This window comes from Meleagris gallopavo, chromosome 5, assembly GCF_905368555.1.
Source record: "Meleagris gallopavo chromosome 5, MGAL_WU_HG_1.1, whole genome shotgun sequence".
Taxonomy (NCBI): Eukaryota; Metazoa; Chordata; class Aves; order Galliformes; family Phasianidae; genus Meleagris; species Meleagris gallopavo.
The window spans coordinates 18,988,840-19,016,695 of NC_139408.1; the positions used below are offsets into that span (position 1 = coordinate 18,988,840).

Genomic DNA, 27,856 nt, shown 5'->3' on the forward strand with positions numbered 1-27,856 from the left:
GCTTCTGACCTTAGGACATGAAATCCTGCACTTCAAGGAAGTTGGTGAGATATCCCGTGTGGCTGCAAGATGAGTCCCCTCTGTTTCTTGCAGCCAGCCTAACAGCTTGGACAAAGCTTTGCCTCTGCCCCGTTGCTCATTCCTGCCTCCTTTTTTTTTCTCTTTTTTTCTTTTTTCCAGAGAGACGGTACTCCAGATCCCGTTCCAAAGCTGGTGGACTGAGTTACTCCTCTCACCTGGTTGGCTGTCGGCAGCCCAGTGAGATGGCCCTGACACCTCTGACGGAGCAGGAGGGTGAGGCTTATCTGGAGAAGTGTGGTAGCATCCGTCGCCACACTGTTGCCAACGCTCACTCAGATATTCAGCTCCTGGCAATGGCCTCCATGATGCACACAGGCATGGTGATCGAGGAGTCGGACAGCAATGACAAATGTCTCCTCCTGCAGCCCAGTTTCAGCCACAGGCAGTGCTCCAGTGAGCCCAGTATTGCTGATGGGCCTGAAGGAGGCGTGGCAACAGGCAGGCAGGACTCAGCAGAGCTGAACTGCACATCAGTCAGCTAGAAGAAGTCTCTCTGTGGAGAGGAAGAGCGTATGTGCTAAGCGGGACAAATGCTCGTGTCACCCCCGCTGGAAAAAAAGGAAAATTGGGGTTTTGCTCCTGGTATTGAAATGGCCTTGGATGATCTAATGTCTCTTTGGGAACACTCTCCAGACTTGTTTTCCTTGCCTGTTTGTGATTGTTGTTGATAGAGGTACCAGCCAGCTCCCAATTGAGCGTGGTGGGCTGCAAAGTTGAACGTTGCTGTTTACCTTCTGTAAGCTCTTTTACTGTACTAACCTAAACCTTCTGGCCTCAGGTTTCCTTCTGTTTATTTGGTATGACGCAGATGAGCCTCTTTCTGCTTTTGTCTTTCCTGGTTTTGTGCTACTTGTTCGCATCAGAGGATCCTGTGCTTAACGTTCTTTGCTTCTGTAGTTGAAGTGGTGACTAAGGACTACCTTTTTCTCTTTTGAAGTTGAACTCAGGGATAAAACCACTTGCATCTTGCAGAAAGATCTGCTCAGATGGCTTGAGGGAAGGAGATCCTTCACTTGCTTCCCACAAGTGTGGGGGAAAAGAATCTTGAAGAAACCAGATTTTTTTTAGCCCACACATGAGCAGAACTGGATATGCATGGAGTGCCAGCTGAGCTCTTCCAATGTGCTTTATGTAGTTCCAGTAACGTCTTTAGGGTTGATGTTATAAATTGAGGAAAGTATAAAGTGAGAGTGAATGCAGTCCTGAACATCCCAGTGTTTGGCACCAAATTGCTATTTAAGTTCTGGGGTCATGCAGCTGCAATGAAAGGAGAAATCTAAACGAGTCCCTTCAGAAAGGGAATGCCCATGCATTTCTATCGGGAGAGAGCTAAAGGTGCTTCTCCAGGATGACTGGCATGAGTGCAGAGCAGGAGGTGACTTACAGGGCTTCTTCCTTGAGCTGCTCTGGTACTCCCTGCACTTGCAGGATTCATGAGACCAGAGATAAGCAGCTGGGTGCAGAACGGAGCGCTGTCCTTGTGGCACATTTGTGAAGTGCTTCTGACCTCCAGTGGTATCTCGCTCAGTGCAGCATTTCTTCAAGATGAAGCAAAGACTACATGCAGTCTTTGTTCCTGTTTTTGTTGTGAATTTTAGGAGTGGGTCCAGGTTGTCAGTGTGTCAGGAGTTGCAGTGCCCACTGCATGGCACCGCTTGGTTCTCAACGGCTGCTTCTGTGGGAGCAGAACCGATTTGTTGGAGCAGTCCTCTGGTGCCTTGCTAAGCAGATTTGCAAGTGTAATTACAGGCTTAGAGGTGAAGTGAATTGCTGCCTTAAATGTCAAATCCCATTAGAAATGTGGATATAACAGCCACTAGAATCCAGTCCCTGTGGTACTGACTGCAAATAAATCTATCCTGACAAGGGAACAAGAAGTTAGGATGAGCCTTCGGGATGTGTATTTACATATTGTAACATTAATTGCAGAATTTGCCCCGCTGCCATTGGGCATTAGGCATCTTTTATTGCATCGGCTGTACTGAAAGAGCAGCTCGGTCCTGCTGGGATTTGATTTCAGTAGCATGTGTGCAAAAAGCAATTGGATGGTTATTGTACCACAGAGCGCCAGAAAATCCAGCAATGAGCACAAGTCTTGCTGTCTGTGTACATGAGGTTGCTGCTTTGTTTCCTGTGGTTTGCAAATCTCCAGATACTTGGAAGGGGCTGCGTTTTCTTGTAGTTGGTCACCTGTGACACCCTCGCTGCTGGCCTTTGTAGAAATGCAGTGTTTTTGTCCCTGCTGTAATTATGTGGAGAGAGATTTGGTTGTGCTGTTGGCTTCCTAGGAAGGATGTGTCTGGGGAGGCAGGAAGAGGGGGATTTAAGCAGTCCTTCCTTTAAATGGATTCTAGGGGAAGTTCCTTCTTATTCCTAAATTGGACTGATTGTGCCACCCTGATGCTGTCGCACGCAATGACTTGCAGCCTTCTCTTGGCCACAGTGTACATGTGGGGAAGTGCTGATCCTGCAGCATTTCAGGTCACTCCTGTAAGTGCTTCTCATCTTTTTTACTTCTCATTTCCCTTTTGTAAATGCCCAAAGTGAGCAGCGCCGCCTTCTGTGATGAAAATGAGTATGATTTATTTCCTGACATACTCTTGGATCATCTCTAGGGCTAATAGGACCCCAATCCTGGTTTTAACTTGAATGTCTTTTGTTTTATATCTATTTATAATTTGAATCATGTTGATTTTGTACCTGTTACGTTGCGGAAATTTGCACCAAGCCACTCTGAATCGAGCACTTCCCCTGTTTGTTTGGATGTTTTGTTTATGGAGAATTAAAGCTGGTGGCTTTACTTTTTAAACTGAACTAAACTTGTTCTTCAACCAACACGGAGGATCTGGTTGGAACTAGGCTTTCATGGGCATTTGATGGATCTTGAACCTTTCTTTTGTCAGTGTCGGTACTGCTGCCTTCTTTCCTCGGGGAGGAGAATGCTGCAGAACTCAGGATGGCTGTGGGCAGGGAGCTGCCCCTTCTGTTGGGGTGCTTCTGGGTGAGGTGGATTCAGACCCTTCCCTACAACCTACTGGCTTCTCCAGGAGTTGGGGTCTTAAGGATCTCCACTACCCTGAACTCATACCACAGTACAGAACAGCTGCCGATTGCAGCAATGCTTGGGGAGCCGCTGTTTGAAGCCTCTGTCGTTGGGCTTCAGAGCCAACTCCCTCTTATGCCAAGAGCCAGTTAATAATTCTTGTGGAATAATTATTATGGACTGCATAGTAACAGCCCCAGTTATCCTGGAAGAATGATTGGAGTGACAGGATCATTATTTCTGGGCTAAAAGTTTATGAACACATCTGCACTGGCTCATATTCAAGAGTTTGCAGTTGCTGTTATCACTGGAAAGAACCCCCACACTTTTTAACCTAAAAACCTCAGTTCTGTGGGATTGCTCGGGCTCCTGGAACAGTGGACAATGCTGTACCAGGACAAACTGGAAGGTAATGGAATTAATGTATATTAAATGTCAGTGAGAAACCACAAGATCCTCTTCAGTGTATGACACTTAGGATGATTTATTACCATTATTGCTAAGCAAGCCCTCTTTTCTCCTGTGGGTTTTTAATCCACTTCACACTAAGCAGCTATCGACTAACAGATATTGATGGTCCTTGGAGCAGAAATAGGAAGTCCTTCCTTCTCTCCTGTGTATCTCTAAGAGGCAGCTTCACTATTTCAAGGGCTGTCTGCTGCCTTTCTTCAGGCTCGGGAAGTGAATGATCATTGATTTGCTGCATGGTTGTAAAAGAAACAAAGGGAAGGAGGAAGCTGTTCTGAAGGAGGGAAATGATGGCACCTGTACTGGAAAGCTCATGCAAAAGCAGGACGTTTGAGTCTAAAAGACTCTGCTCCCAGGCACCAGTGAGCTGAATGAGGATGGTCCTGGGAACTCAGATAACGTTTGAGACTTTGTATGATTCTCCTTTACAAGCTTATGTGAGGGCTGGAGAGAGGAGAGGATTTATTGTGATTTTTCTTCCCTCACCCACAGTCCCTTCCCAGAAGGCTGGGGAGAACAACTATCATGCACTGAGCATCACAGTTTGTGATAGAACATAGTAGATGGATACAGCCTAGATCTGGCTGTCAGCCTGTCCTGTGGCCCTTAGATGCAAAGCATCTTTCTCCATAGGTTACTTCAGGGAGAAAGCGAGATCTAGAACCCTATAGTTTTTCCTCCACTCCTTGTGATGGCTGCTGTAGAAAGCATCAGCCTCGTTTCGTGAGTGCCAGCGGCACTTATATACAGATTCACTTTTGAGTTTTAACTAGAGGGTTCCATAAGGGATGTACGCCTTAGTTTCCACAGAGCTTCAGCCTGAAGAGCACTTTCTAGGTGATTTGCTGAGGTAAGTGGTAAGTTTGTCACACCTGGTGAAATACAGAAACCAGGAAAACTTGTATGTGCCACTTGTCCTTGACAGTAGCCTGGTTCCTTGGTGTGCTGCCAGAAGGCCTGACTCATACCTAGCTGGAAATGCTGCTTTCCTAAAAACAGCAACAGAAACTAAGCTGAAGTTTAGAGAGAAACAATATAGTGCACAATGGTGACTGAATGCAGAAATGGAAATAAAACCATTAAGCTGTAGCATACTATTCTAGGGTTTGACAAGTCGCTATCACTGATTTCATGTTTAAGAACAGAACTGTAGGGCGCTTTCAGTATTATGGAGCTGGTGCCAGCAGTTGCAGAGAGGATGTGTGCTGCTGAAGGCAGGAAGGAAAACCAAGGGGTTACCAGTGTGGACCTGCAACAGACCTGCTGCGACTCTGCAGCCTACGCCTGTCTCTGCAGAGTATTACAAGTGGGGTGAGGTAAGAAGTGTTTTGCTTTTTATTTTTGAACATATAAATTAACTTGTATGGAAATGAGTTTGTCTGAGAGGGGTAAGAAGTAGAAGATGAATGTTTTGAGGCAGTTTATCACAGGACATTTAGCAAGCAAACGCTTCTACTTTAAGTTAAAGAATGCAGCTGTTTCTTCCACAATTGTTACCGCCCAACTGCTAAAATGCTCCTACATTTAATCAGGCAGTTTTTAAGGCTCTTCAGGAAGCTGAGCAGGGCAGGGCTGTCCTGTAGACCGTGCTGCAGTGCAGTATGAATGGCTCCAGAATGGGCTACATGCCAGTCTGAGTATTTCTCCGTGGTTGCATTAGTGAGCAGCTTGTGCTAAGTTGCAGTGAAGGTCTGGTGACAAAAGAGCAGGAAAGAAGCAGCTCCAGCTATGAGAGGAAATCACTGAGCACAGGAACTATCATGGGCTGTGTGTGTCTGGATGAGTCAGAGCAGGAAAAGGTGGCTCATCAGTCAAAGTCTGGGCAAAAGCTAATAGGAAAATCATTTCCCATTTCACAGTTTCCTCCTCTCCAAGTTTCAAAAATTTCCTCATTCCATCTCAAAGGGAAAACAAACAAACAAAAAAAAACCAACAACCCACAACCTAATCCTTTCACAGCTGTGAAACCCAAGCACTCACTTCCATAGAACAAGTGAGTTCAGTTATGACTGCTACAAGACTGTATAGAGCAGGGCTCCAGGTTTCCAGCAAGGTCTTTACTGTGCTACACCTCAGTCTTCATCTGTTCCCCTCTCACAAAACAAAGGTGAAGTCATGGAGGCAATATTGTGTATTTTTTTTTTTCCAAAATGAAAACAAGTGTGGCCTTCCAGAAGGAATTATAACAGGTCAGAGTGATAATGGTTCTGCTTGGAATAAAATATTACAGTAGAGTCAAACTAGTATTAGTGCATGGGAAGCTTTCTGCTTCTTAGAGGCAAGGGAAAATTAAAAATGAGAAACAAAGGCAGTTATGTCTTAAAAAAATATTTGTGAACTGAAACAGGTGGCAGAAATAGCACAATCTTATTCTGAGATCTGACATGCTTACAGCAACTGTGAAGTGGTTAACTGCAGGCACCTCTTTGTGTTTTTTTTTTTCCAGAAAAAGTAAAAAATAGTAAAGCCAGCAAAGCAAAAAAAAAAAAACAAAACAAAACAAAAACCCAAGATATGAAGGAAGAACAGATTTCCTGAAGTAAAGACGACTTGGATGGTGTAAGGGTGGTGGTCCAGATGGATATTGTCCTTGCAGATGGAGCTAACTAAGGTCAGTGCCGTTGACCTGACTTCTGTTTCTTCCTGTTCTTGGGCCTGTTGGTTGGTTCCTGGTTTTTACATTGTCTCTGGTTGTCCCCCATTTGTCCCTCGTGTCCCCAGTTCATTCTATTTTGCCACAGTTGTTCTCTGTTACCTCCAGTTCACCCCCTTTCTGTCTGTCCTTGTCTATGGCCAAACAGGTTGTAATGTTGAATGGTTCTCAATGCGTAAGTTACAGAACCATCACCCAAACAGCCTCCTTTCAATATACTGTAACAATGACTAAAGCTGTCACCACCCTTTCTGAACTACAATTCCTCCCTATTGAAAGTCAGCATTTTTTGTTTTTTTTGACTTATAGTGATGGAGAGCATATATAACATAACTCAACCAAATGAAACCCAGAAGACAAAGAACCAAGTTCTAAAGCAGTCAATGTTTTAAACAGCTCTCCCTTTGAATAAAGATGTAACATACAATGCATGGTTTAATTACTTTATTTTTAAAAAAATCCTGTCAGAAATATAGCTGTGTATTAATTACAAAATATATTAATTTATTGATATTTTAAAAGGAACAAGAGTACCTTAAATTCTGTTCAAATGGAAACCAATACAAACCTTCAATGCTGACCCCAGAAAATCTCTTGCGTCTATCATTAAGGTACTGGATGATGAGAGAGTCTCTCTCGACAAGAGCAGAAAGGCCACCCTGATTTCTTTCATTAGCGAGTTTAAGCCCTCGCTAGCAAACCCAACCAGGCATATCACGAGATCACTTCATCTAGGTAGCTCATGCTGAGTTCCCACATATACATCACATACCAACATTTTCAGTTAATTTTTCCCTGCCCTGCAGGGGAAGACATTCAGAGACAAAAAGAGAACACATTTGCAATATATTATAATTGGAAAATGTGCCATAGCAGCTTTGCAAATACATAAACTAAGAGTTTGACTTGAAACACATTCAAGATGACAGAAATTCAGAAGATAAATAAGCTAAGCCACTTACTTACTAAAACACCTTGAGATCTAATAATGCTGCAAAGCATCAAGAATGACAGAAGTAGAGAACCTCATTCCTGAAGAAATTATACAGGAAGCTGACTTAATACTCCTATTTTTGTGTTTGTTTCAGGTACAACTCTCAAGGCTGCATGCTATTCCCCTTCCTTTTTTAAGGAGTTCTCAACCCACCCTGGTATAACGATTTTTCAAAACAGACGATCGCATTTGTAAGGTTGGAAAAAAAGAGGCTATTAAGAATATTTTCATATGGAAACTGAGCAGCTTAGTACTAACCTCAGGAAAGTTTGAATATTTGAATAAAGGGTAACGGTCATGAGAATTACAGTGAGGTGGGACCAATCCAGACTCCTAAGTTTTTCCATTGGCTGAAGATGCTGTTCTTATTTGGAAGAGAAAGCACTGGGACTGCAGTTAAAGATAGGGAAAGAGTAAGAGAACTGGAACAAATACACAAATTAACGTTTCATTAACATTTATGTTTCAGGGTAGGAGAAATTAATATTTAGCACATTAGCTGTCAAAGCTTATGTAAAACTCTGGCATTACAGTAGCTTAGCATCACTCAGTTCTACTGGATAATATCAAAATAGAAAAGAGTAGAATAGCAGTGACTTGAGCATTCCTACTTACACGGTCAATACATGCTTTCTATTATATTCTATTTGCTACTGGGTTGTGCTATTGTACAATGTTAGCCTGAATCATTTAAACTTCTGAACCTGCCACCAAACTGAGTTTCAACCAGAGGCAGAACTATATCAAATGTAGAAAAGGCTCAAAGCAAGAATTCAGTTTGTTGTAGTTGAGAGTTCCTAACACAAGTTTCAAACGCAAAGTATTAATGCACTTAGTGGGTCTTTGTTATAAACTCTTAGAGCACAGACAGGGCCCTTTTGTTATCATCACCAGGGGTGAGTAGGGAACTGAGAGCTGCTTCTTGCTATAAATGAGCAGTCCTTCTTCTGCCTTTCTCCCCTGACCCACCCAGGAAAAGGAGAATGGTAATGTTTGAGTATCTTGGAAAAAGATGGGTAACTAACAGCCTGAAAAGGACTGCAGAACTACTGTGCAGTGCAAAAAACTGCCTTCTGGCCATCACAGATCTGAGTACTGTTACACGTATTAAAAGCTTTTCAGTGAGAATGGCTGAACTACCAACGCTGCTTTAACTGGAGACACAGTGGAACAATACAGTTAATGGGATGAGACTACGCAGTATAAAATTGACTTAAGAGGTTTAAAAAGACAGATGAAAAGCATGGACTTTTTCCTGTTATTGAGTAACATGAGCTCACTCGTCCTCCAAACACATCAAATACACTAAGAAGTCACTTGTGACTGTCACAATTAGCCAGAAGTTCAGTATTCAGTAGCAGCAACACAATCTCTCTGCAGCTAATAGGTTCTATCTGCAAAATAAATTGGTTCATTGCATTCAACTGAACAAACCAGTAAAGATAGAGGTCTGCAACTTCTAAGCTCCTACAAGTAGGTGGAGAAGTCTCCCTTATCAGTGTACTGTAGTACTTGTTCCTTGCTCTTGTGCATATTAAGTATATGCACTTACATACACTTTCCCCACTGATGACCTCCTTGAGGTTGTTTTGAAGGGACTGCTTACTTGGGCTGCTTTTCAGTGTCTTCTAAGTTGCAGCATCCCAAATCCCTACACTGTTTCACTGGTTTGCAGAAATAATGGAAAAAGAGATGCTCCTGCAGGGCTTACTTCTTTACTCTGCCTTAGGCCACACGCTTCAGTTAGGGTGTGAACAAGACTTCTCTTCATTATTTTTGAAGGAAAAGATCCATGCTTTTCACGCTTTATCAGTACTGTGGTAAATCATTAGCACCAGTGAACTTATCTACTCTGCTTTGACTGGTCAAAACTAATATTTATATGGCATATAAATAAGAAGTAGAGAAAACAGTAACCCATGCAACATGAGGAAGCTCGTGAATCCTTGAACTAGTGAACTTAGTGTTTGGTTAAAGAGCTGTTAAGGAAGGCAGGCTTTTTTCCTGAGAACAAACAGGACTGCAATTTTCCCCTCACACTGATTAACAGGCTTTTCTTCCCTCCTGAAGTGTTAAGAAGGCCCAAGGTTCTATTGTCTAATGGGACAGGAAATGGCCACAACAGCTGTACACTGACATGGCCAGCTGTCCACTGAGTATTAAGAGGAGATTAATATATCTCGTATCACCCAGAACATCAAGGGAAGGGATGACTCAGACGCAGATTCTCAAGTTCAACACTGCTTCAAATTTAGATTTCAACAATAAAATTCTGCAACCCTGTCTAGTCACTGTATACCTTTGCTCATGTACCTACCCGCTGCCTGACAACACCTCTCAGTCTAACGCTACACTTACCTCTAGTGACAATTGAGATTCTGGGCCTGAAACACAAACCACACACACTTACATACAAAAGTTTGCGTCAAAATAGAGAGCAGTGGGGAGTAGCACTTTTGGACCATCTTAGAAATATTTCTAAGAGCTTGGCTCCTTTAACCTTCCTCACAACCTACCACCTACCTTTCAGAAATTCTACTATCGACTTGATATTGACACGCAACTTCTAACTGCAGCAAAGAAGGATCGAAGCATCTCGTTTTAAGTTGTGTAAGCAAAGCCTTAACCTGACTTCAGATTTCAAGAGAAGCATAGGCAATTAAAAATCCTAGGTAAGTCAATATAGAAACCATCTCACCCAAGGCAAAGCTTTCCCAAGCTCCATGAAAAAAAGCCTAACCCTCATCTTTATTAATTTACCTACCTATGATTTCCCTGTTGCAGTACCTACTCCAAGGCACTGAGCTGCAAAGATTTATAGGTCTTTTCTGACATGATTTACTTGCACTTTGCCAAACAGAAATGTGTAGGTACTTTAGTAAGATTTTCTAGTAGGCAGTTAAACTTTGATTAACCATACTTTTAGATAGCTTGCTACAGAAGTAGCATATAACTTCAATAAAGAACAACTGCTAGTATTCAAACACGACCTCATAGAGCTATTCAAGTGCAGATAACCGTGGCAGCATTTACAATCTTATTCAGCCTATATGGATAGTGGAGCATGCACGTATCTGTGGTGGAAGAGTACGACCAGGGCTCCATCTCCATCCCTCTAGTTAAGACTTGGTTACGCAGCTCCATCAGTACTGCGAGCTTGAAATCCTTCCCTGCGAAGGCTGTTTAAGTCTAGACGTGTTAGAACTTCACAGCGCACCAGAAGGGTATCATCCTTTACAAAGGTTCTTTGCTTCAAAGTTTGCAGGTGCATGAAAGTCACATAACCAAAACCTTTTGGATTGCGATGAATCGTTGGTCTCTGGAAGGCGAGTAACTCTGGCTTGGCTTCCATTACTTCTTCATGATTCTGCCTCTCAGGGCCTTCCGATTGATCCAAAATAGAAAGTCGTATAGTGCCTTGGAAAGGCCAAGGCAGATGGCTGTCATATTCTCCTTGCATCGTGTGGACAAACAGAGATATAAAATTAGCACACCGCTGAGCATTTGGTAACTGGATATGCAGGCGCAAACACAGCTTGTAGCCAGGTTTTCCAGTGTAGAAGCCAGGACTGTGCATCACAACAGGTCTCTCTTCTTCCTGGGCTTTCTGAAGTCCGCTGAAGTTCTCGATCTTCCAGATGTAAATACCATTACATTGTTGTGCCTCCATTTCAGTAATCTTTCCCTCCAAATTTCGGATAGTACGTTTGAGTTCTGCCATGTGAGTGTTTTGCGTCTCCATCTTTGCTATGAGTTCTCTGATTTGGTGATCTTGTCTCACCAGACGACCTTCCAATTGCTGAATAGTTTCTTTAAAGTTTTCAACTTCTGGATTACAATTATATGGGGCATGTGACACATGGGAGAAGAGGGCAGGCTCAAATGGTAGGCCGTTGATAAAGGGTACAGGGTTTGTAGCAGTAACACTGATATTTTGAATGCTCTGAGCCATCATTCTCATGTGAACCTGAGTGAATTCCTGCATGTGTCGTGCCAGCTCGTTCCTCTGCATCTAGGATTTAAGAGATGTAGCATTAAGAATCTATCACACGTTAATCACATCCTAAATATGGTTCTAAAGTTTGATTTTTATTTATTTGTACAAGTCCTGTTTGAGAAAAGCCAGAACGCAAGTCAAAGACAAACAATGCAACAAAGCAGCAAAGGTGATATGATTACCAATGAAGGGCTTCAAATTCAAAAATCAGTTATGATAAATGAGAAAACACATTCAAATGTCAGTGGACAAATGCTGTTTGACAAAATATACACCTGGTGAAAAAGCATCAGCAATAAATAAGCATTTATGTGCTAAATCAGCATTGCATTTCCTTTGTAGGTTTGCAGAAATGGCTCTCCGGTATCAGACGATAAAGACCTATAAGAACTGATGGCATGAGGATGAGAAAGTTAATTTTCAGAGTTATTACACAACTAGAAATAAGAATATCCAGCCGTCATAGTTTTATGGTTTTTATTATTGGTATTCCACATCATAACATCATGTAGTGCACTGGGAGTTAGAGAGTTAATGTTCCAATTCTGTGATCATGGATCATTCCTGGTACCCAGTCCTCAGAAGAGAAGAACAACTACATACTACATCCCCCAAAGGACTTTGTGCTGTTCTGTTTCTGTTCAGAAGATAGAACTGTTTGCATATCACAAGATGGTTCTTTTTGTCTTCTGCTCAGCCTGGCTAAACATCTCGCCTCGGTATTACAGTAAAGCCTTCAGACATTCTCATTTTATTTATTAGCTTTAATTCTAATTATATTGTACCATACTATGTTATCTTGCATTCTATTATCTTATTTAGTAAATTAGTTTGTTTCTCCTCAGATTATTGCTGCTGTTTTGTTTTTAGGCCCACCTCCCTCCTTACCCTTTCCCCTTTTTTTTTTTTTTTTTTAATGGCCAGGAGGGACAGGGAGGTGATTGTCCCTCTCTACTCTGCCCTCATGAGGCCCCATCTGGAGTACTACCTTGTGGTCTGGGGCCCCCAATACAAGAAAGACAGGGAACTGTTGGGGAGGGTCCAGAGAAGGGCCACAAAGTTAATGAGAGGGCTAGAGCACCTCTTCTCTGAGGACAGGCTGAGGGACCTGGGCTTGTTCAGCCTGGAGCAGAAAGGCTGCGGGGTGACCTCACTGCAGCCTTCCAGTACCTAAAGGGAGCCTACAAACAGGAGAGGAATCAACTCTTTGAAAGGGTAGATAACAGTAGGACAAGGGGAAACAGTTTTAAGTTGAAGGAGGGAGGATTTAGGTTGGATGTCAGGGAGAAATTCTTTACTATGAGAGCAGTGAGGTGCTGGAACAGGCTGCCCAGAGAGACTGTGGATGCCACGTCCCTGGAGGTGTTCAGGGCCAGGCTGGATGGGGCCCTGGACAGCCTGGTCCAGTATTAAATCTGGAGGTTGGCAGCCCTGCCAATTGGAGATTCATGACCCTTGAGATCCCTTCCAACTCAAGTCATTCTATGAGTCCCCTTTTCCAGGGCATGAGTCCGTGGGTCCCCCTCACCCTGCTAGACTCAGAACCAGGCAGAACCAACCCATAAACCACTGACACTAGATTAAGTAGCTTTGGAATTTAATCATATTTAAAATATTCTCAAATTGTCTTTACCAAACCTAAAAAGTCATAACTGTATTTGGTCAGAACTTTGTAAGAAATGTTAAAAGTTACTTTCACTAAAAGTTGAGAACACACTCATGGAATAATATATGTTCATCAGGTACACATTCAAGTTCTCTAAACTTAAAAGGATTTTTGAAAAGCACTGGATCAACATGCCATGCTTTGGAATTAGAATGCCTCCAAATAACCAACTCCACCAATCACTGAAGATTTGGGTTGGTAGAAGAGACAATAGGAACAGACAAAGAGCCATGCAAAACAACTGCAGCTCACGCTTCTGACAAGGCTTACCTTTTCAGGACACCCAAAGGCACTGTAAAAGCATGGTACTGGGGCAGTAGGACAATCATTATCATAATGGTTGGGCATCTAAAACAAATCAGATTTGAAATGAGTTTTCCCCATCAAGAGTATTCTCTTTATAACATCATCACAGTCCAACTTGCCCTATTTCAGTATATGTACCTGAAGTAAAATCAATTTATTTTTGTGTCATTATTTGAGAAATAGGGAAACTTTAAACAAGAGTGTGTGATAAAAATTCAACATCCTCCTTACACGTACTTCACTCACTACTTCACTGACTTAGTATTTAGGTTATGCATCAGAAAACATTACCTCTCTTGAACATAAGCCTTTTGTTTCTAGCCTAAACTCAAGCTAGATCACAGTCTACTTTCCCTTCTGAAGCACTATTTACATGTACTTAGAAATAGCTGTGTTGCTCTTCCTTATTATCTTCTCAATAAGACCACATTACTTCAATCTTTCTTACACTCCATGTTTTACAGACCCAGTTTTGTCATCACTCCAAATTCTCCCTGTCCATCCTCACCCCAAAAGCTGGACAGCTTCAGCTGAGGCCTTGCCAGCCCTAACCAGAACTAAGGATAATTTCAGGTTTCTCAGGCAAAAGACTTGTTTATAAGCTCAGTATAGGTCATTTACTAATCTGTTTTTGCATTCTCTGTTAAATAACAAACTGCAAAACTATAGAATCTGAAGTTATGTTTGCCTCTTAGCAGCATTTAAATCAGTATTACACCTGCAGTGGATGCAACTTCTTCAGAGAGATGAGGAGAGATTTAATAGCCAGGAGAGAAACCATTTCTTCAGATTTAATTTGAGATTGTGAAAAATACAAAAGCTGTTCTGTAAAGAAATGGCCGCAGCACAGCTATCTTAAGGACAAACATGCTTGTATTTACCTTTATATGTTTGCTTACACTCTGCAGAGAACACCTGCATTTCCTTCAAGCAGAGGTATCCTTGGGGAGTAAGCTCATTCTCCTTAAGAGAGATCTATTTCAGTAAGTGTGTGTGAAACCCTTCAATCACATAACCATGCTGGCACTGCTGCCCATGGAAACAGCAGCCGCCCCAACCCCGGAGGTGTCCAAGGCCTGGCTGCATGGGGCCCTGGGCAGCCTGACCGAGTGCTTGATGCAGTGGTTGGCAAGTCTGCCCAGGGCAGAGCGCTGGAACTAGATCATCTCGGAGGTCTATCTAAGGCATTCCATGATTAAAGCAGCATTCTAAGTACAAAACATATTAAGATTTGCAGATTAAGATTTGCAGATTTCCAGAGTAAGCACAAAAAAAAAGTAGTTTCTTACCTGCTGCCTGATGAGCATTGTGTTGCAATATTCACAGAATACATTGGCAAGAGGGCAGGTTTGGTCATGAAGCTGTTAACAAACAGCAATAGAGGAAAACAAATTAATAACATTATGCAATTCAAAAGAATGTTAATCACTTCTGACAAGATATTTTAAAGTTGAATGCAACTGTGAAATAAAGTTAAAAAAGTAGAGCTAGGAGAAGAACTTTGAAATGATCCTGTTCTCATGTGTTAGCAGGTATCCCCAGAAGATGCACTTCCTGATCCTCTCTGCCAGGCATACAAACTGTAAGTGTGGAATATTGTTTTGTATATTACTTTGCCAGTAGGTACTGCCCCTCTCTGATGCCAAGGCCAAAAAGCAACCACTGTGAGACACATCTTTTCACACCGCAAGGTTCCCACATAAGAGCCCTGGCGTTCAGAGCTTCTCCCCTGTGCAGTTCAAGGAGCTCTTCTACACCAAAGCCTTTCTTTCTTTCTTTCTACGAGACCACGATGTCACATTCATGAGCAAACCCATATGAATGGAGGCTGAAAGACTCCTGCTAAGTACCTCTTTATCTTCATAAGCCATAGATGTGGCACAGTTTGGACAGCACACTTGACGCCGGGGACACTCCTGTGTCATATGCTCTTTCAGGTGATTCTTCTGAAAGGCTCCTTGGCACTGTGGGCATTCCACAGCGGTGAAATCACAATGCAACTGGTGCTCCTGAACACGGAGAAAAGAGATTTGATACTGAAAACAAGGGCTAACTTGTTTGCTTTTCAGATAAGGCACAGCACAGGAGGAACAAACAGCAACCCTTCCTTCTTTTTTTCCAAGAAAACCCTTATATACACTTACACCGACTTCACTGAGGGCATGTCCATGTTCTGTGGCCAAGATCAGGACTTCACATATTCCAAGCTTTAAGAACGCTCACTGCTAAAATTCAGCTTGTTTTTTTTTTTTTTCTTCTTTTCCTTACAATTTGGGTGTTATTTTCTAAAACAATTATTTCAAAACTAACATCTACTGCTTTGAAGGAAATGTTACACTGACTTCAAGGAACTAGTAAACTAGTATGAAGTACAGATGAAGCTGATGGAAAGACAAACAGGAATGACCCCAAGAAGTGAGGTGCATTACTACAATGTCACATACTCCAGGTTGGTTTTTTTTTTTTTTTTTTAAGAACCACCTAATTACAACTACATGCTCATCAGAACAAAACCAAACATCCAGCTGTAGGCTTAAATGAATGGAATCAGTATGAACAGGTATGACCCCTTATGTTAAGTCTGAATTTTTCCTCATCCATAAAAACAAGGTTCCGTATGGTCAGATCTAACTCTCACCTCTAAATGTCTCAGCTCCATCTTCATACAGCAGCCCTTGTTGGGACACTTAACAGTTAATGAAAGGATTTCCCGTTTAGCAAAGTTGTCTGGAAAAAGTTGATTTTCAAGTAGAATTTCATTGTCTACTGGACATTTGTGACCCGCATCTCTACAATGACAGAAAGACAGGAAAAGGATTTTGAGTTTCTTTTGCCCTTAATTTAAAATATTTTTACACTACCAAGACATTAGCAGCCAGGTAATAACACATGAATAAATTACTGGAAAACAAAGGCATTTATGCGACAATAACCAGAAAGTATGCAACATCAGTTAGAAAAACTGACAGCATAAAGTTTCATTTGAGGTAGTACTATTGAGATCGCAGAGCTGTTCTAACTCAGTAGCTTTTAATTGCTCAAATGACATGATAGATACCCTGGAAATAAGCTTGTGGAGGATGTAGAGAACTCGAGAACTTATAGCCTCATTTCAGCTGTGTGAAGTACTTACAGAAACACGAAAGAATATTTCACATACTATTCCAAAACAGTCCTTTAAAGATTCTTAGGCATTCTCTCCCTCCTTTCTCACTTTATGAGCAGCCAAGGAGATCATTGCTGAGACAGAAAGCAATCTTTTCTGGATTAACTTATTTCACAGAACTTTCTGAAGAGCCATTTCTCTGCTTTTTTTTGTATAATCACTTGATAAGTTGGTCATCCTTCAATTTATGTATTTATACAGCAACACAGGTAAAGAACTCCTGACACAGAAGTTACTAAGAACTATGAAAACAGTGCTGGATTTGGAATTGGTTATTGTACCTGAAGTCATTACAACCAGACAGTCATTGCTAAGTGATGGTTCTGGAGTCCAATGGTGAAGCATTGGTGCATGCAATTTGCACAAGGAAACTCACAGCCTGTAAACACTTCGCAAGGCTCTGTCTGCTTGCACAGAGCTGCATCTGGGAAGGCTCAGGTTGGGTATTAGCAAAAGGTTCTTCACCAGAGGGTGGTCAGGCACTGGAACAGACTTCCCAGGGCTGTGGTCACAGCCCCAAGCTGCCACAGTTCAAGGAGTGTTTGGACAACGACAAATAGGGTTTGTATTATGGGTGGTCCTGTGCAAAGCCATGAGTTGGACTCAATGATCCTTGTGGGACCCTTCCAGCTTGGGATATTTTATGATTCTATCTTTTTCCTCAACTGGAAATAGCAATAATACGGAAAAACCCATGGGGTGGGAAAATGTGAGAGCATGCTTGTGCTGCAAAGATCAAAGGCCATTCATTATTACTGCTTGCAAGTGTGAGGGGGAAGTAGAACTCAGTGTGCTGTGGAGGACAGGAGGGAATTTGTGCTCTTTGCTGGAAAAGGAAATAATTGGTCAGCACTCCTTCATCAGTAATGCTGCCAGAGGAAGTGGGGGTAACAATCAGAGTTTAGAAAATGACAATGAACTTCCTTTCCTAGGTTTGGCTTACAAGAGTTGCTCACCACAAGTCTGACAGTCGTGATCGTAAGCAAATGGAAAAAAGAAGATACCTAGCAAGCCACTTCATTTCACAGCTCCCTGAGCAATGTGCTGATCTTTATCACGAACCAAAAGCGTTCCCCCAGATCGCACACCATCTACAGGCAGTCACTTCTTGATAGGTACACCTTAGTCACAACTACCTCTCACTTAATGCAGTGCAGTGGTGGTTTGGTAGGCCTGCCAGTACAGCAGCAGCTTGACTTCTCCACACGAATGATAAGAGCATATTCATTACATATAATGATTACCAGATCTCCTGGTACAGTTTAACAGTAAAGTAAGAATGAATTTTCTATGAAAAGGCAGAAATAACTTATTTTGAAGAAATATCTGCTCTGTGATTAACAACTAATAGGTTTAGCTTATAAACAAAACAGTCTGCACGTGCTTTAATTGGAGGCACGTGAGTCATTTAATGAACTACTAGCACCCAAAGCTTTCACTGCTGCTCCTTCTCAACTCATAATTCACTGATCTGATAAAGAAGCTTCTGAAATTTGGTGAGCCCCACTACAAGCCTTAAGTTGCTTTGGCATAAGATAAAGGAGGAGACTAGTATGAAGTTTAATTAGCTATTGCATCTGAACTTAGTTTTCCTAAAATTTCTCATCAACTACTTTGTAGGCAGCAATATTTGTAAACTATTATTTGTAGTTACTAAAGCAGTTAAGCTTCTTCACTATCGTGACTCACTGTGCTTTAAGGCACTCCAGGCTGCCAAGGTTTGCTGGGAAGCAAACACTGCGATCAAACCCATGTGGTGTAACCATGCCCTTCTCATTGCAAGATCTAAGACTTCAGTGCTTAAAAGCGCCCCTTCCCCACCCCCTCCTTATTCTTTTCATAAAAATCTTTCTAGCTGCAGCTAGTTTCTTCAGCATGGGCAACTGCAACTGTTGTCTATGCCACAAGAAGCATCTGCTCAGCAACTTCCTGTCCAACAACCATCCATCCACCTTGTATCACTTAATCCTCAGTGCTCACTCAGCCAGTACAGAAGGGAAGAGGGGATGAAATAGAAGCATTTTTTCCAAATAAATGTTATGATGATCACTTAATGGGAAAAAATAGCACTTAGTGTAAAAATCACTTTCCATGCCCCTTTTAGTTCTGTATAAACTTCTCAGTGACATTCATCAATATTGTACTGTAGACACTAAGAACTCCAGATCAGTGTTGGACTGTGGATACTACAAGGACAATACAAATCAATAGCTCAATCCACACATCCCAATTCAGCAACTCAGAATGGTCTGGCACTTCAAGTTCCCAGTTCTGCTTTCACAACTGCTTGCTGAATCCCAAAGATGGATGCTGGTGGGGAATGAGGGAAAATATTTACTGTTACTGAAACATCTGAAATATCACAGTGATGATCTACAGTCTCCAAGACAAGGAATACTTGCCACCCTTGATCAGCATTCATTGAAATTGCCTGTAGTAATTCCAGAGATTGAGTACAAAGGGGAAAAAGAGGATAAAAAAAGGAAAAACTCCTGTTTATTATTTATAGATCCAAAAACTTTGAGCAGAACAAATACTCCACTAATTAAAAGAAGGGAAACCATTTCCCAAGCGTGAGATTTAAGAAAGGAATTTCTGTAATGAGATGCTCTGTTCTGAACACAAGCTTACTGCAGTTCCTCACTAAACACAATGGTAAATTCTACCAGTGACCATCTACACAGCTCTGCAACAGAAGATAGAAAACAAGATCACTACAGAAGATCTAAAAGGCTGGAAGAGACCCAGCTTGATTATCTTTGAAATGACTGGTGAACAAAGATTTCTGACACTCAGTACCGACTGATGTACTTTCAGAATTTGTAGGCATCATCCTCCCATTCAAAGGCTTACAGATTCCTTATCTTTTCATTCTTCCAGCAATTCCCAAATTAAAGAAGAATATAAATACTACTACTGCAAAGCAAACAAACATCATAAAACACAGAGAAAGCAAATAAGGAATTCCACAATGTAGTAGCTTTTATTACTATGGAAGTCTAATTTGATGCTTACAAGCACGCATGAATTCATGCATCACAACCACTTGAAATAATTTATGTTGGAACATGTGAAGCAAAGGCCAGAAATTGAAGCCATCTGCTTATGCACAGGAAACTGGATACCTACAGTTAAAGCTGACAGGTTTAGTTTCATTTTTGCTTTCTTCCATGCTCTTGGCTGACATGAATGACATTGAGTAATGCAGTTGGGTAAGATCTGACTTATTTTTTCCCTTCTCCAGAAGTAGGAAATGAGGCAAGAGACCAAGGGAGCGAGATGATTTCATGGCAAGGTTACCAGAGAACTGAGCATCTCTGAGCCTCCTTTGCAGTACACACAGGGGAGTCACTTTTCATGTGTGAACAACTCTGCATTTTTTGAATAATGAACTTGCATCCTTTTCTCAGAAATGCTGATGAAATTAATGTTAAAAAGCTGAGCTGCAAACAGAGTTTCGTGCTCTCTAGAGAATAACCCGCTCTTCTGCCATCAGTAAGGAATGCAAAATTAGGTTCACCTTTTACTGAGCTCCAACACCTTCCTCCTCCATCTAAAAGGGATATTGTGAAGAAATACATTAGTATCAGCCTGAAATTACAGAGAAGCCCATAGAATAATGCCTTCAGAGAACATTGCTGCTGGCACGCTATTAATTTAGTGAGCTAAAAATGATGAGCTATGGATAAAGAAAATAGAACTAGGGATAAATGTATGTGAAATCTAAACAAGAAAGTATTGTCCATTTTGCATGCTAAAAACAACCGCATGAGAAAAATAAAATACATTTTAAAGCAACATAGAAGACCGTCTGATTTTATGCACAAAGGCACACAAAGTGATTTGGGAAATTAACCAATTCCCTATGTGGGTCACACAATTAAGACTCCTACTAAAGCACCTTGACATTTGAGCTAAAGGAGAGATCCATAAGTAAGAAATCTGGCTTGGGTCAAGAATCAAAAATATAGTAATATCTAACTTTTTATCAATGAGGTTTAATACTCAGAGGCATAGGTAGGACAGTGATGACTGTACTCCACATCTGAGGGAAGTATAGTCTACAAGTCAGCATGCTCTCTGCCTTCCCTTCCCCTTTGAAGCATCTACTGTTACAAGTTCAACCTATTCTTGCCTTCATCTTTTTTCCCACCCCTTCATACAACAGCTTCCTCTCTCAACTCTTTGTTCCAGACTATTTCCTCACTACATTCTCCAGCCCAACAAGGAAGTAGATTGCAAGGGGGAGAACTGAAAGCACAAATTGACACATCTGTGCCAAGAAACCACGCTGCCAGTAGTTGCTTGTAGTTACCTAAACACTCACAGGGAGAGTACCTAAAGGGAGCCTACAAACAGGAGGAGAAATCAACTCTTTGAAAGGGTAGATAACAGCAGGACAAGGGGAAATGGTTTTAAGTTGAGGGAGGGAAGATTTAAGTTGGATGTCAGGGGGAAGTTCTTTACTATGAGAGGGGTAAGGTGCTGGAACAGGCTGCCCAGAGAGGTTGTGGACATCCCTTTCCTGGAGGTGTTCAAGGCCAGGTTGGATGGGACCCCAGACAGCCTTGTCTAGTATTAAATGGACAGGTTGGTGGCCCTGCACGTGGCAGGGGCATTGGAGATCCCTGATCCTTGAGGTCCCTTCCAACCCTGGCCATTCTGTGATTCTGTAAGAAGACAAGGTTTACAATCCTGGACTGAAGAAAGGACCTGGTAGCCATCGCCAAATCCTCCAAATAAGTTACTATTTTTATCTAACGTTTACTCCGTCAAGTGACTTGTTAAGAATAAGTTCCATAAGTCTGCCTTTACCTTATTGATTTGACAATGCAGCCTTTGCAGAAACGATGCCCACACGGCGTCTGCACTGCTTCCCGAAGGGCCATCAAACAGATGGGACACTCATATTTGCTTTCCAAGGGCGGATCGAACTCCACGTCGTATCCCTGCGTCTCTTCCGTGAAGGAGCTGGGCGGGTTGCCGGTCCCGCTGCCGACGCTCACACTGTCTTCTTTTGCTCCCCCGCTGCAGGCGCTGGCCATGGCCGCGCAGCAGCCGCCATCCATGTCTCGGGCCCCACAGCTGCTATCACTGTGTAGCAAGCTCATAGCAGCTGGTCAAGTGCCGCACAGAAAGCCCTGCAAGGTGACAAAAAGACGTGTTAGTTTAAAATACTCCGAGATCTCCCCTTCCAGCGATGAAAAGATTTGTGATGTGGCCACAAGCACTGGAGCAGTGCTACAGATTTGGTTCTCCACAACCACTTTTATCCCAGTTTCTCCGCGATGCATCTTTTTTTTACACTTACCTTGTAACGCATAAGAAAGAGCACAGCATCCTGTCACTTCAAGAACTGACACACACACACCTCCCTGCAATCTCATTCACCCGACTGCTTGATTTCTGTAAACACTGTCTCTCCTTGCTGCGCCTACTGAGAAAAGCCTCTATCGCTATGGCCCTATTTTCTTTTAAAGCATTCAAAGAGTTTCCACAAAAAGCACTGTCATGGAATGTGGCAATATCTCAGCTCCATATTTTCCTTGAGCTGACAGATGTTATTTAATATTTTCTGTATACAGATTTGCAGCATAGGTTTCAACTCAGTTTAGGTACATATTCACGGATAGAAGGTAGGTCTGGGCAGCCACACCAAGCAGAGGATGTGCTGCAAATGAAATGCAAATGCATGGCATTGCTGCTAGCACTTCAGAACTGTCAGTAGGACTTGAAATTGAGTAAGAAGCTGCGCAGAAGATAAGGCTAATAGTTCTGCAGCTCAGAATGTTATTTACCAGCTAGCAGTGCTCAAACAGGTTTCATGCTCTCCCATCCCTCTTCCGGTTTAGGTGGGAGGGAGGACAAGTGACAACGCTGTAAGAACATCAGATAAAAATCACATTTCCCTGAGGAGGAGTGCATGGCATGGCGAGGCCTGTTTTTTTAAACAACATTCCCCTCCTGAGTTCACTGCAAGACTATCACTTCATTTGCAGCGTATTCAGGATGGAAACTTAAGGATCAACCCGGAGCTGGGCTGCAAGGACTGTTGGTGTGCATCACTGCTACTGCATGCAGGGGCAGCGAAGGATGCAGAGTGAGGGTTAACCCAACCACGAGCTCAGGGCACGGAACTTCTTGCCTTTATCAGAATTGGAGCATCACAAGGAATTTAAACAGTGTTCACAGATGAGGATGACATGTAGATTGTTTTGTTTGGGCACATACTACGTGACACCTGAAGACTCCAACAAAAATGCTGATCACAAGGAGCCTCAGCTAGAAACCTGTGAACACATGCATTGTTACAGACGTACGCTTTAGGCCACCTGTGTGATAGCCTTAACTACTGCAGTACTGCCCATGTTAACAGTATATGAGCTATTTTTCCTCCGTTTATTCAGACAAAAAAAATGAAGGTAGATCTACCAAAAAAAATGAAGAAAGCCAACAGTCCAACAGGCAAAATTAGCATGTGCAGGTTAGAGTTCAAATCAAAATGTAACTTTTTCTGTTGTGCAATACTTTCCATTTCACTGAAGCATGCAGAGGTGCAAGCAGCATCTAAAGGCAGTGTTTTAGGCATGGCCAGAACTGCATTATGGTACAGAGTCTCAAAGCAGCACGCAGGACAGGACTGAAGCAGCCAGACTGCTTACTTCATGCAGAAGCCATCCCACAGCACAGCTGCCTGGAGCTGCATCCAAGGGGTAAAGTTCACTCCTCTACTCCTCTTCTCTATCCTCATGTATTATCCTTACACGTTACCTAACGCAGCAGGCTTCATAACAGCACTCCTAAATACAGCAGAAATACAAGCTAAACACCAAATAAATGACTTTTGGGCAGTTGACTGAGACACAGTCCAAGAATTAGCAGTTTTGTCCCACAGAATGGAATGGAAACAGAAGAATCAACGCTTTGAAAGATGCTCAAAAGCTTTTCCAGATTGTTGTCCATAGTTCTCTTTTTCCTGGAGGAAGAAATCCGCTGTTGTTGTCAAACTAACAATTTGTATTTAACTGCTGTGGCAGAGGATGATGAGCCCGCATTTCATGAAAAACAGCACAGGAATTAAGCTGGGCATGCAAGATTAGAATCCACAGGTCAGTATGGGAGTGGAAAAACTCACATATTTCCATACCACAGGGGGATATTTAGCGAGATAAAGGGAAAAGGAACACACATGCCTTCAGCAACATCACAAAGGAATTCAAGAAGTTGTGAGGAAGAAAATGTCACAGCTTTATCCAAATTCAGTTGTCATGTTAATTGCAGAGTGAGCTGCTCTTCCCTTCAGAGGCTTCCAGAAGGAAACCTACTCTTTGAAATACTGTTCTTATAAGGAAGATAACATCATCTTACTCAAAATCTCAACAGCTGTAGCTTTAAGTGCTGCACAAGTGGTGTTTTTCACTTGTCTGTTTCTACAGTCAGAGCAGGTATGTACATTGAGTCTATGGAAACAGAAATTCTACACCAGAGTCATTCTAGTGCATGAGTCAGTGCAACCAGCCAACATCCCAGCCTCACAAAAATCCCCCTGTTCAGTGATACGCTCCACTCCCACATGGAGATTTCTGTCTGAATATGACCAAAGGGTGAGCAAAGAAGAAGCGCGAGTCTCATTATCTGCTTGTGCCCAAATTTCCCTATCTGTAAAGAGGAGGAAATTTAAATAGGGTGATTAAGAGTCAGATCTTGAGTTTTGCTCATGTTTTTTGTGAAATGCATAATAGGATTCCTCCTTCTACTCTGCTCATTTCGCTTCACCTGGGAGGAAATGTTGTCCTTTCCATGCATTTACAGGCATGGCACACAGTTTCCTAATCAAAGCCCACTCAGCCCTCTCTCAGATCAGCAGTCAAAGCCTACCTACCTCTTCACAGCTGAAAACAATTCTTGCACAGCCTTTAAGTGCTGTAATATGAACGTCCTGTTTCTCCTTGCATATTTTGTCCTGCAGAAGTTTCAAGCAAATGTAACTATATACAAAATATTTTTTTCCTCATCTACACCAAAACTGTTTAAATCCGTCCAGCTTTTTGACATCAGTAGCATTAAGTACTCTGCTAATCAACCAGCTAATCAACCTAACAGCCTTCACTTTCAGGAACAAGTGAAGTTAAACCAGAGCATCAGAGGGCAATTCCAATCCCAGTTAGCATGAAGTTTCTTAGGCAGAGAAAACCTGAGCGCTAGGTCTGTCAGTGCAGCTGAAACATCATTTCCCAGTGCTGGGAAGTCCCATCGCACTCACTGAGCAGACAGACAGCGGGTTTTAGCTTGCACACAAGGCACCACAAGTCCCTGGGCCACCAAAGGTATTCTTTTTCCTCTATTACAACAACATTGTATTGTTTGACAAAAGACAAGAAAGTGCTTTCCAGGCTAAAATGCTGTGCTGTCCAATCTTTATGCTGCTGGACTCCAGAATGTAATGATCCAACTCTCAAGACCCCAAGGCAAACCAGACACAGGCAGGGCTATGGAATCCCCACACTGCTTTTCCAACTAAATCATAATGAAACCGCTCTTCAGCGGGCAACCTGTGCTACATTGCTATTTACACTGTTGTGTTACAAAGCAATAAGGCTAATCTGTGATAACACAGTCAAGTCAGAATGGCAAACTCCTGCAAGCATAGTGCAAGTTATAGATTCACATAAACAATTTCCAAACAGAACTAGAAGCCTTTCATGCCTTAAATTATTGTGCGAAATAAAGCTCTGCAGTCTGACTTGTGAAGTCCCACAGTACCATGGAGTTCAGCCAGGACTTTTACAGATTTTCTTGCTCCAGCAAAGAGACACAGGATTAATTCAGGTTTCCCAAATCAAAGGCTAAATGGTACATGAGATATCTTCCAACTGCCTGCAAAATTACACTTACTGGGGTAACGGGAGGGAATAAGACTAGGCACTGAACCCTACTTACCTAAAGCGTGAGATGATACCTATGCATTTGGCAAGCACAGAGGACCTGCTACCCAGGGAACTTAAGAGTTATGATGCAGAAAATGTTGAATATTAATTAGTAAATACTGAAAACGATTAACTTCTGCATGACCTCTCCAAGAAGATTCCTACCAAGCAGCCAGAGAAATCAGTGCAGAGGGCTATTCCAAATCCCTTTCCTCACTTGAAGATGTAAACCTAATGAAACTGCTTTCAGCCCAGCTGGGACAAAGCCAGCAGAGGGCAATGCCTTTAGTGCCATGCAAACAAACCACAGGCAAAACTTTGCTTTTTTTCTTCTTCTGGCCCGTTAAGAACAGTTCTGTACATACAGATGTATGAGTCAAACAGATTTCTGGGTTAGACCTGCGGAGCGACTTCAGCTGATTTGTTTATGAAGCAATACTTGCAATTCCCAGGCAGATTAATCAATGGTCTGACAACTGATAAGCACTATGCTCAGCAGCATTTGCATTGTTAGGTGTACAACTATCAACACCATGGCTCCAGCCTGGCAAAACATATACAGTTACGCAAGCTTATTTTAATTAATATCTATAAAACACTTTCGTTCCAAAGCTATCAAATGGCAAGTCAAGAAAAAGCAACAGGAGATTCATGCAGAACTCGTAACTGTGAAAAACAACTTCTGGTTCCTCCTAAAAACCTGCAAGGGTTCCGCTGCGATGCTGCCATAGCAGGGTCAAAGAAAACATTAGGACAGAAAGTACTTCAAGAAGAGGCAGGAAAAATATGGTTAAGAACAAGCATCATTTCTGCAGAGCCTCCAAACTGTATTTTATTATCATCTACATCTGTTGATGCTTGTCAGCAGTCTGCTTGTAGCTAGCATTTGTAAAATCATTTGAGACACCAGGAAAATAAGCAGTGAATTGAGCACACATTCTGAAACAGCTCAGGCATTTCCCCTTTCCACTCTGCCTCACGTTCATTTTTCTTTTTGATGTACCTTATACTCAGAATCTTGCACCCCTAGTTCTCCACAGACCAGATCTAAAAACTTTTTATGCTTGCTTAGCTAGTGTGCACCGCAGAGAAGCAAAAGTTACCCTTATTGACATATTAAAGTCATGGAAGCTCAACAAGAAGAAAAAGCACGTTTATCTCAGCCATGTTTTCACTCAGAGGTTCTAATATTTACTGAGCATGCTTTCTTAAATATAGCATCAAACCTTTAAAACAGAAAGTAGCATTGCAATGCTAAAGCACTACAAACCTCAAACCACCACTTACATACCCTGACTTCTCACGCAGCAGAGCCTGCCTGAGCTCAGCAGGTCTCCAGGTGCTTGGAAGAGCTGGAGGGCTATGCCCAGAGCAATACCTGCCAGGAAAGAAGTCACGTGCTTGCTTTGATCAGCAGACTTCTGGGACTTCTTTTTTGATAGCAGCAAACTGTGGGGCTGTGTTTTTCTGGCCCCTTCGCCCTTAGGAAGGGGACGCCATTCACCTGCAGGTGCTAACACAGCTGGTGGCTCACGGTTTCCCTGCCAATAGCAGCGGCCTCGGCCTGCAGAATTCATCAGAGGACAGAGCTACTTGCAGTGAGCCCTAACTGCGGGGTGTAAGGGGTATAATTAGAACACTGTCCTCTCACCTACAGAGGAGATCTCTGCCTCAGCCTGAGAAGACTCACGCTGACCACTCTAAACCAGCTTACTCTGATGGAAAGTACGACCACAATCGTAACTTCCTACTCGTGTTCATAAGTTTCCCATAACCGTGCAGATCTGCCGCCTCTAACATAAGAGGGAGGCCCTTAGTATCAGAAACAGCAAGGTTCCCCGCAGGGCCGTCTTACAGAGCCTTCCAGTTCCCTGTCACGCCGGGTCCCTTGGCTGAGCGTCTCCGTTTCACAGCCAGACAAGCGGCTCCCGCCCCGCCATGCCCACAACAGCCACCACCCGCAACGCGGCCTCACCGCGTACCGGCCGGCCCAGCGGCCCGGGCCCAGCACCCGGCTCACTTTCAGTTTCGGCGGAGCTCAGCCCGACGCGCCCCGGCCACGGAGCCGCCCTCTATCAACATCCCGGTTCCCAGTGGCGATGCCCGAGCGACGGAGCGCGCTCTCACCGAGGTCCGGCAAACCCACGCCGCCTCGCACCCCGTCCCGCCAGCCCCGCACACCGCGCCCCCACGCTACCGGCGTTCCACGGCGAGACGCGGCCGCGGCGCGCCGCTCGCCGCCCTCGTCGGTCCCGGTCCGCCGCGATTTCGGCGCCGCCCTCTCGGTCGCCGACCCCCACTCACCGCCAGCCCCGCCGGCCGCTCCCGCCGGGCGCCGCTTCCGCCTTCTCCTCGGGACGAGCCGGGGCGGCGGCCGCCTGGGCCCGAAGCCGCTGCAGCGCCCCCTGCCGGCCCGGTAGGGCCGCCCGCCTAATGCCTGCAGGGCTTCCCCTCCTTCCGCTTCGGCCGCCTGCGGAGGGATCAAAGTACGCCGAAGTACGGCGTGATGTAAGACATAGCAACGCTAGTAGGAGAGCAGGTGCAGAAAGCATTGA

At 43.2% G+C, this 27,856-nt stretch overlaps 2 protein-coding genes and 1 long non-coding RNA gene across 11 annotated transcripts in view; 2 read left to right on the forward strand and 1 right to left on the reverse strand.

The window, feature by feature from the left end:
• The window catches only part of PRR5L (proline rich 5 like), a 47,252-nt gene extending 42,344 nt beyond the window's left edge, over positions 1 to 4,908 (forward strand). For all 7 annotated transcript variants that reach the window (XM_031553500.2, XM_031553505.2, XM_085224587.1 and 4 more), the window contains one exon: positions 181 to 4,908. In XM_031553500.2, the coding sequence (XP_031409360.1) occupies positions 181 to 563 (383 nt within the window). In that variant the 3' untranslated portion in view covers positions 564 to 4,908. The remainder of the gene's footprint in view (positions 1 to 180) is intronic.
• A 1,766-nt stretch (positions 4,909 to 6,674) lies between these two features.
• On the reverse strand, positions 6,675 to 27,760 carry TRAF6 (TNF receptor associated factor 6). 3 transcript variants are annotated; one of them, XM_085224582.1, is made up of 7 exons: positions 27,606 to 27,760; positions 21,190 to 21,515; positions 15,847 to 15,997; positions 15,059 to 15,217; positions 14,498 to 14,569; positions 13,173 to 13,250; positions 6,675 to 11,251 (listed from the first exon to the last, which is right to left on the reverse strand). In XM_085224582.1, exons 2-7 carry the CDS (start codon positions 21,483 to 21,485, stop codon positions 10,370 to 10,372), a joined length of 1,638 nt encoding a protein of 545 aa, XP_085080708.1. In that variant the 5' UTR covers positions 21,486 to 21,515; positions 27,606 to 27,760; the 3' UTR covers positions 6,675 to 10,369. The 3 variants fall into 3 exon arrangements, with proteins under 3 accessions (XP_085080708.1, XP_085080709.1, XP_010709560.1); XM_085224583.1 differs by having other exon boundaries at positions 27,499 to 27,759; XM_010711258.4 differs by lacking the exon at positions 27,606 to 27,760 and adding an exon at positions 26,593 to 26,724.
• LOC146544271 (uncharacterized) lies at positions 9,774 to 12,080 on the forward strand. Its single transcript, XR_014883475.1, has 2 exons — positions 9,774 to 9,911; positions 11,579 to 12,080. It is a non-coding gene; the product is annotated as an uncharacterized LOC146544271 (long non-coding RNA).
• Positions 27,761 to 27,856: the final 96 nt, after the last annotated feature.

Coding starts and splice junctions, on each gene's coding strand:
- TRAF6 (XM_085224582.1), bottom strand. CDS start 21,485: ATGAGCTTGCTACACAGTGATAGCAGCTGTGGGGCCCGAGACATGGAT. Junction 15,998..21,189: donor TGCATTGTCAAATCAATAAG/GTAAAGGCAGAC, acceptor CTGTCATTGTAG/AGATGCGGGTCACAAATGTC. Junction 14,570..15,058: donor TGGCTTATGAAGATAAAGAG/GTACTTAGCAGG, acceptor GTTTGTTAACAG/CTTCATGACCAAACCTGCCC.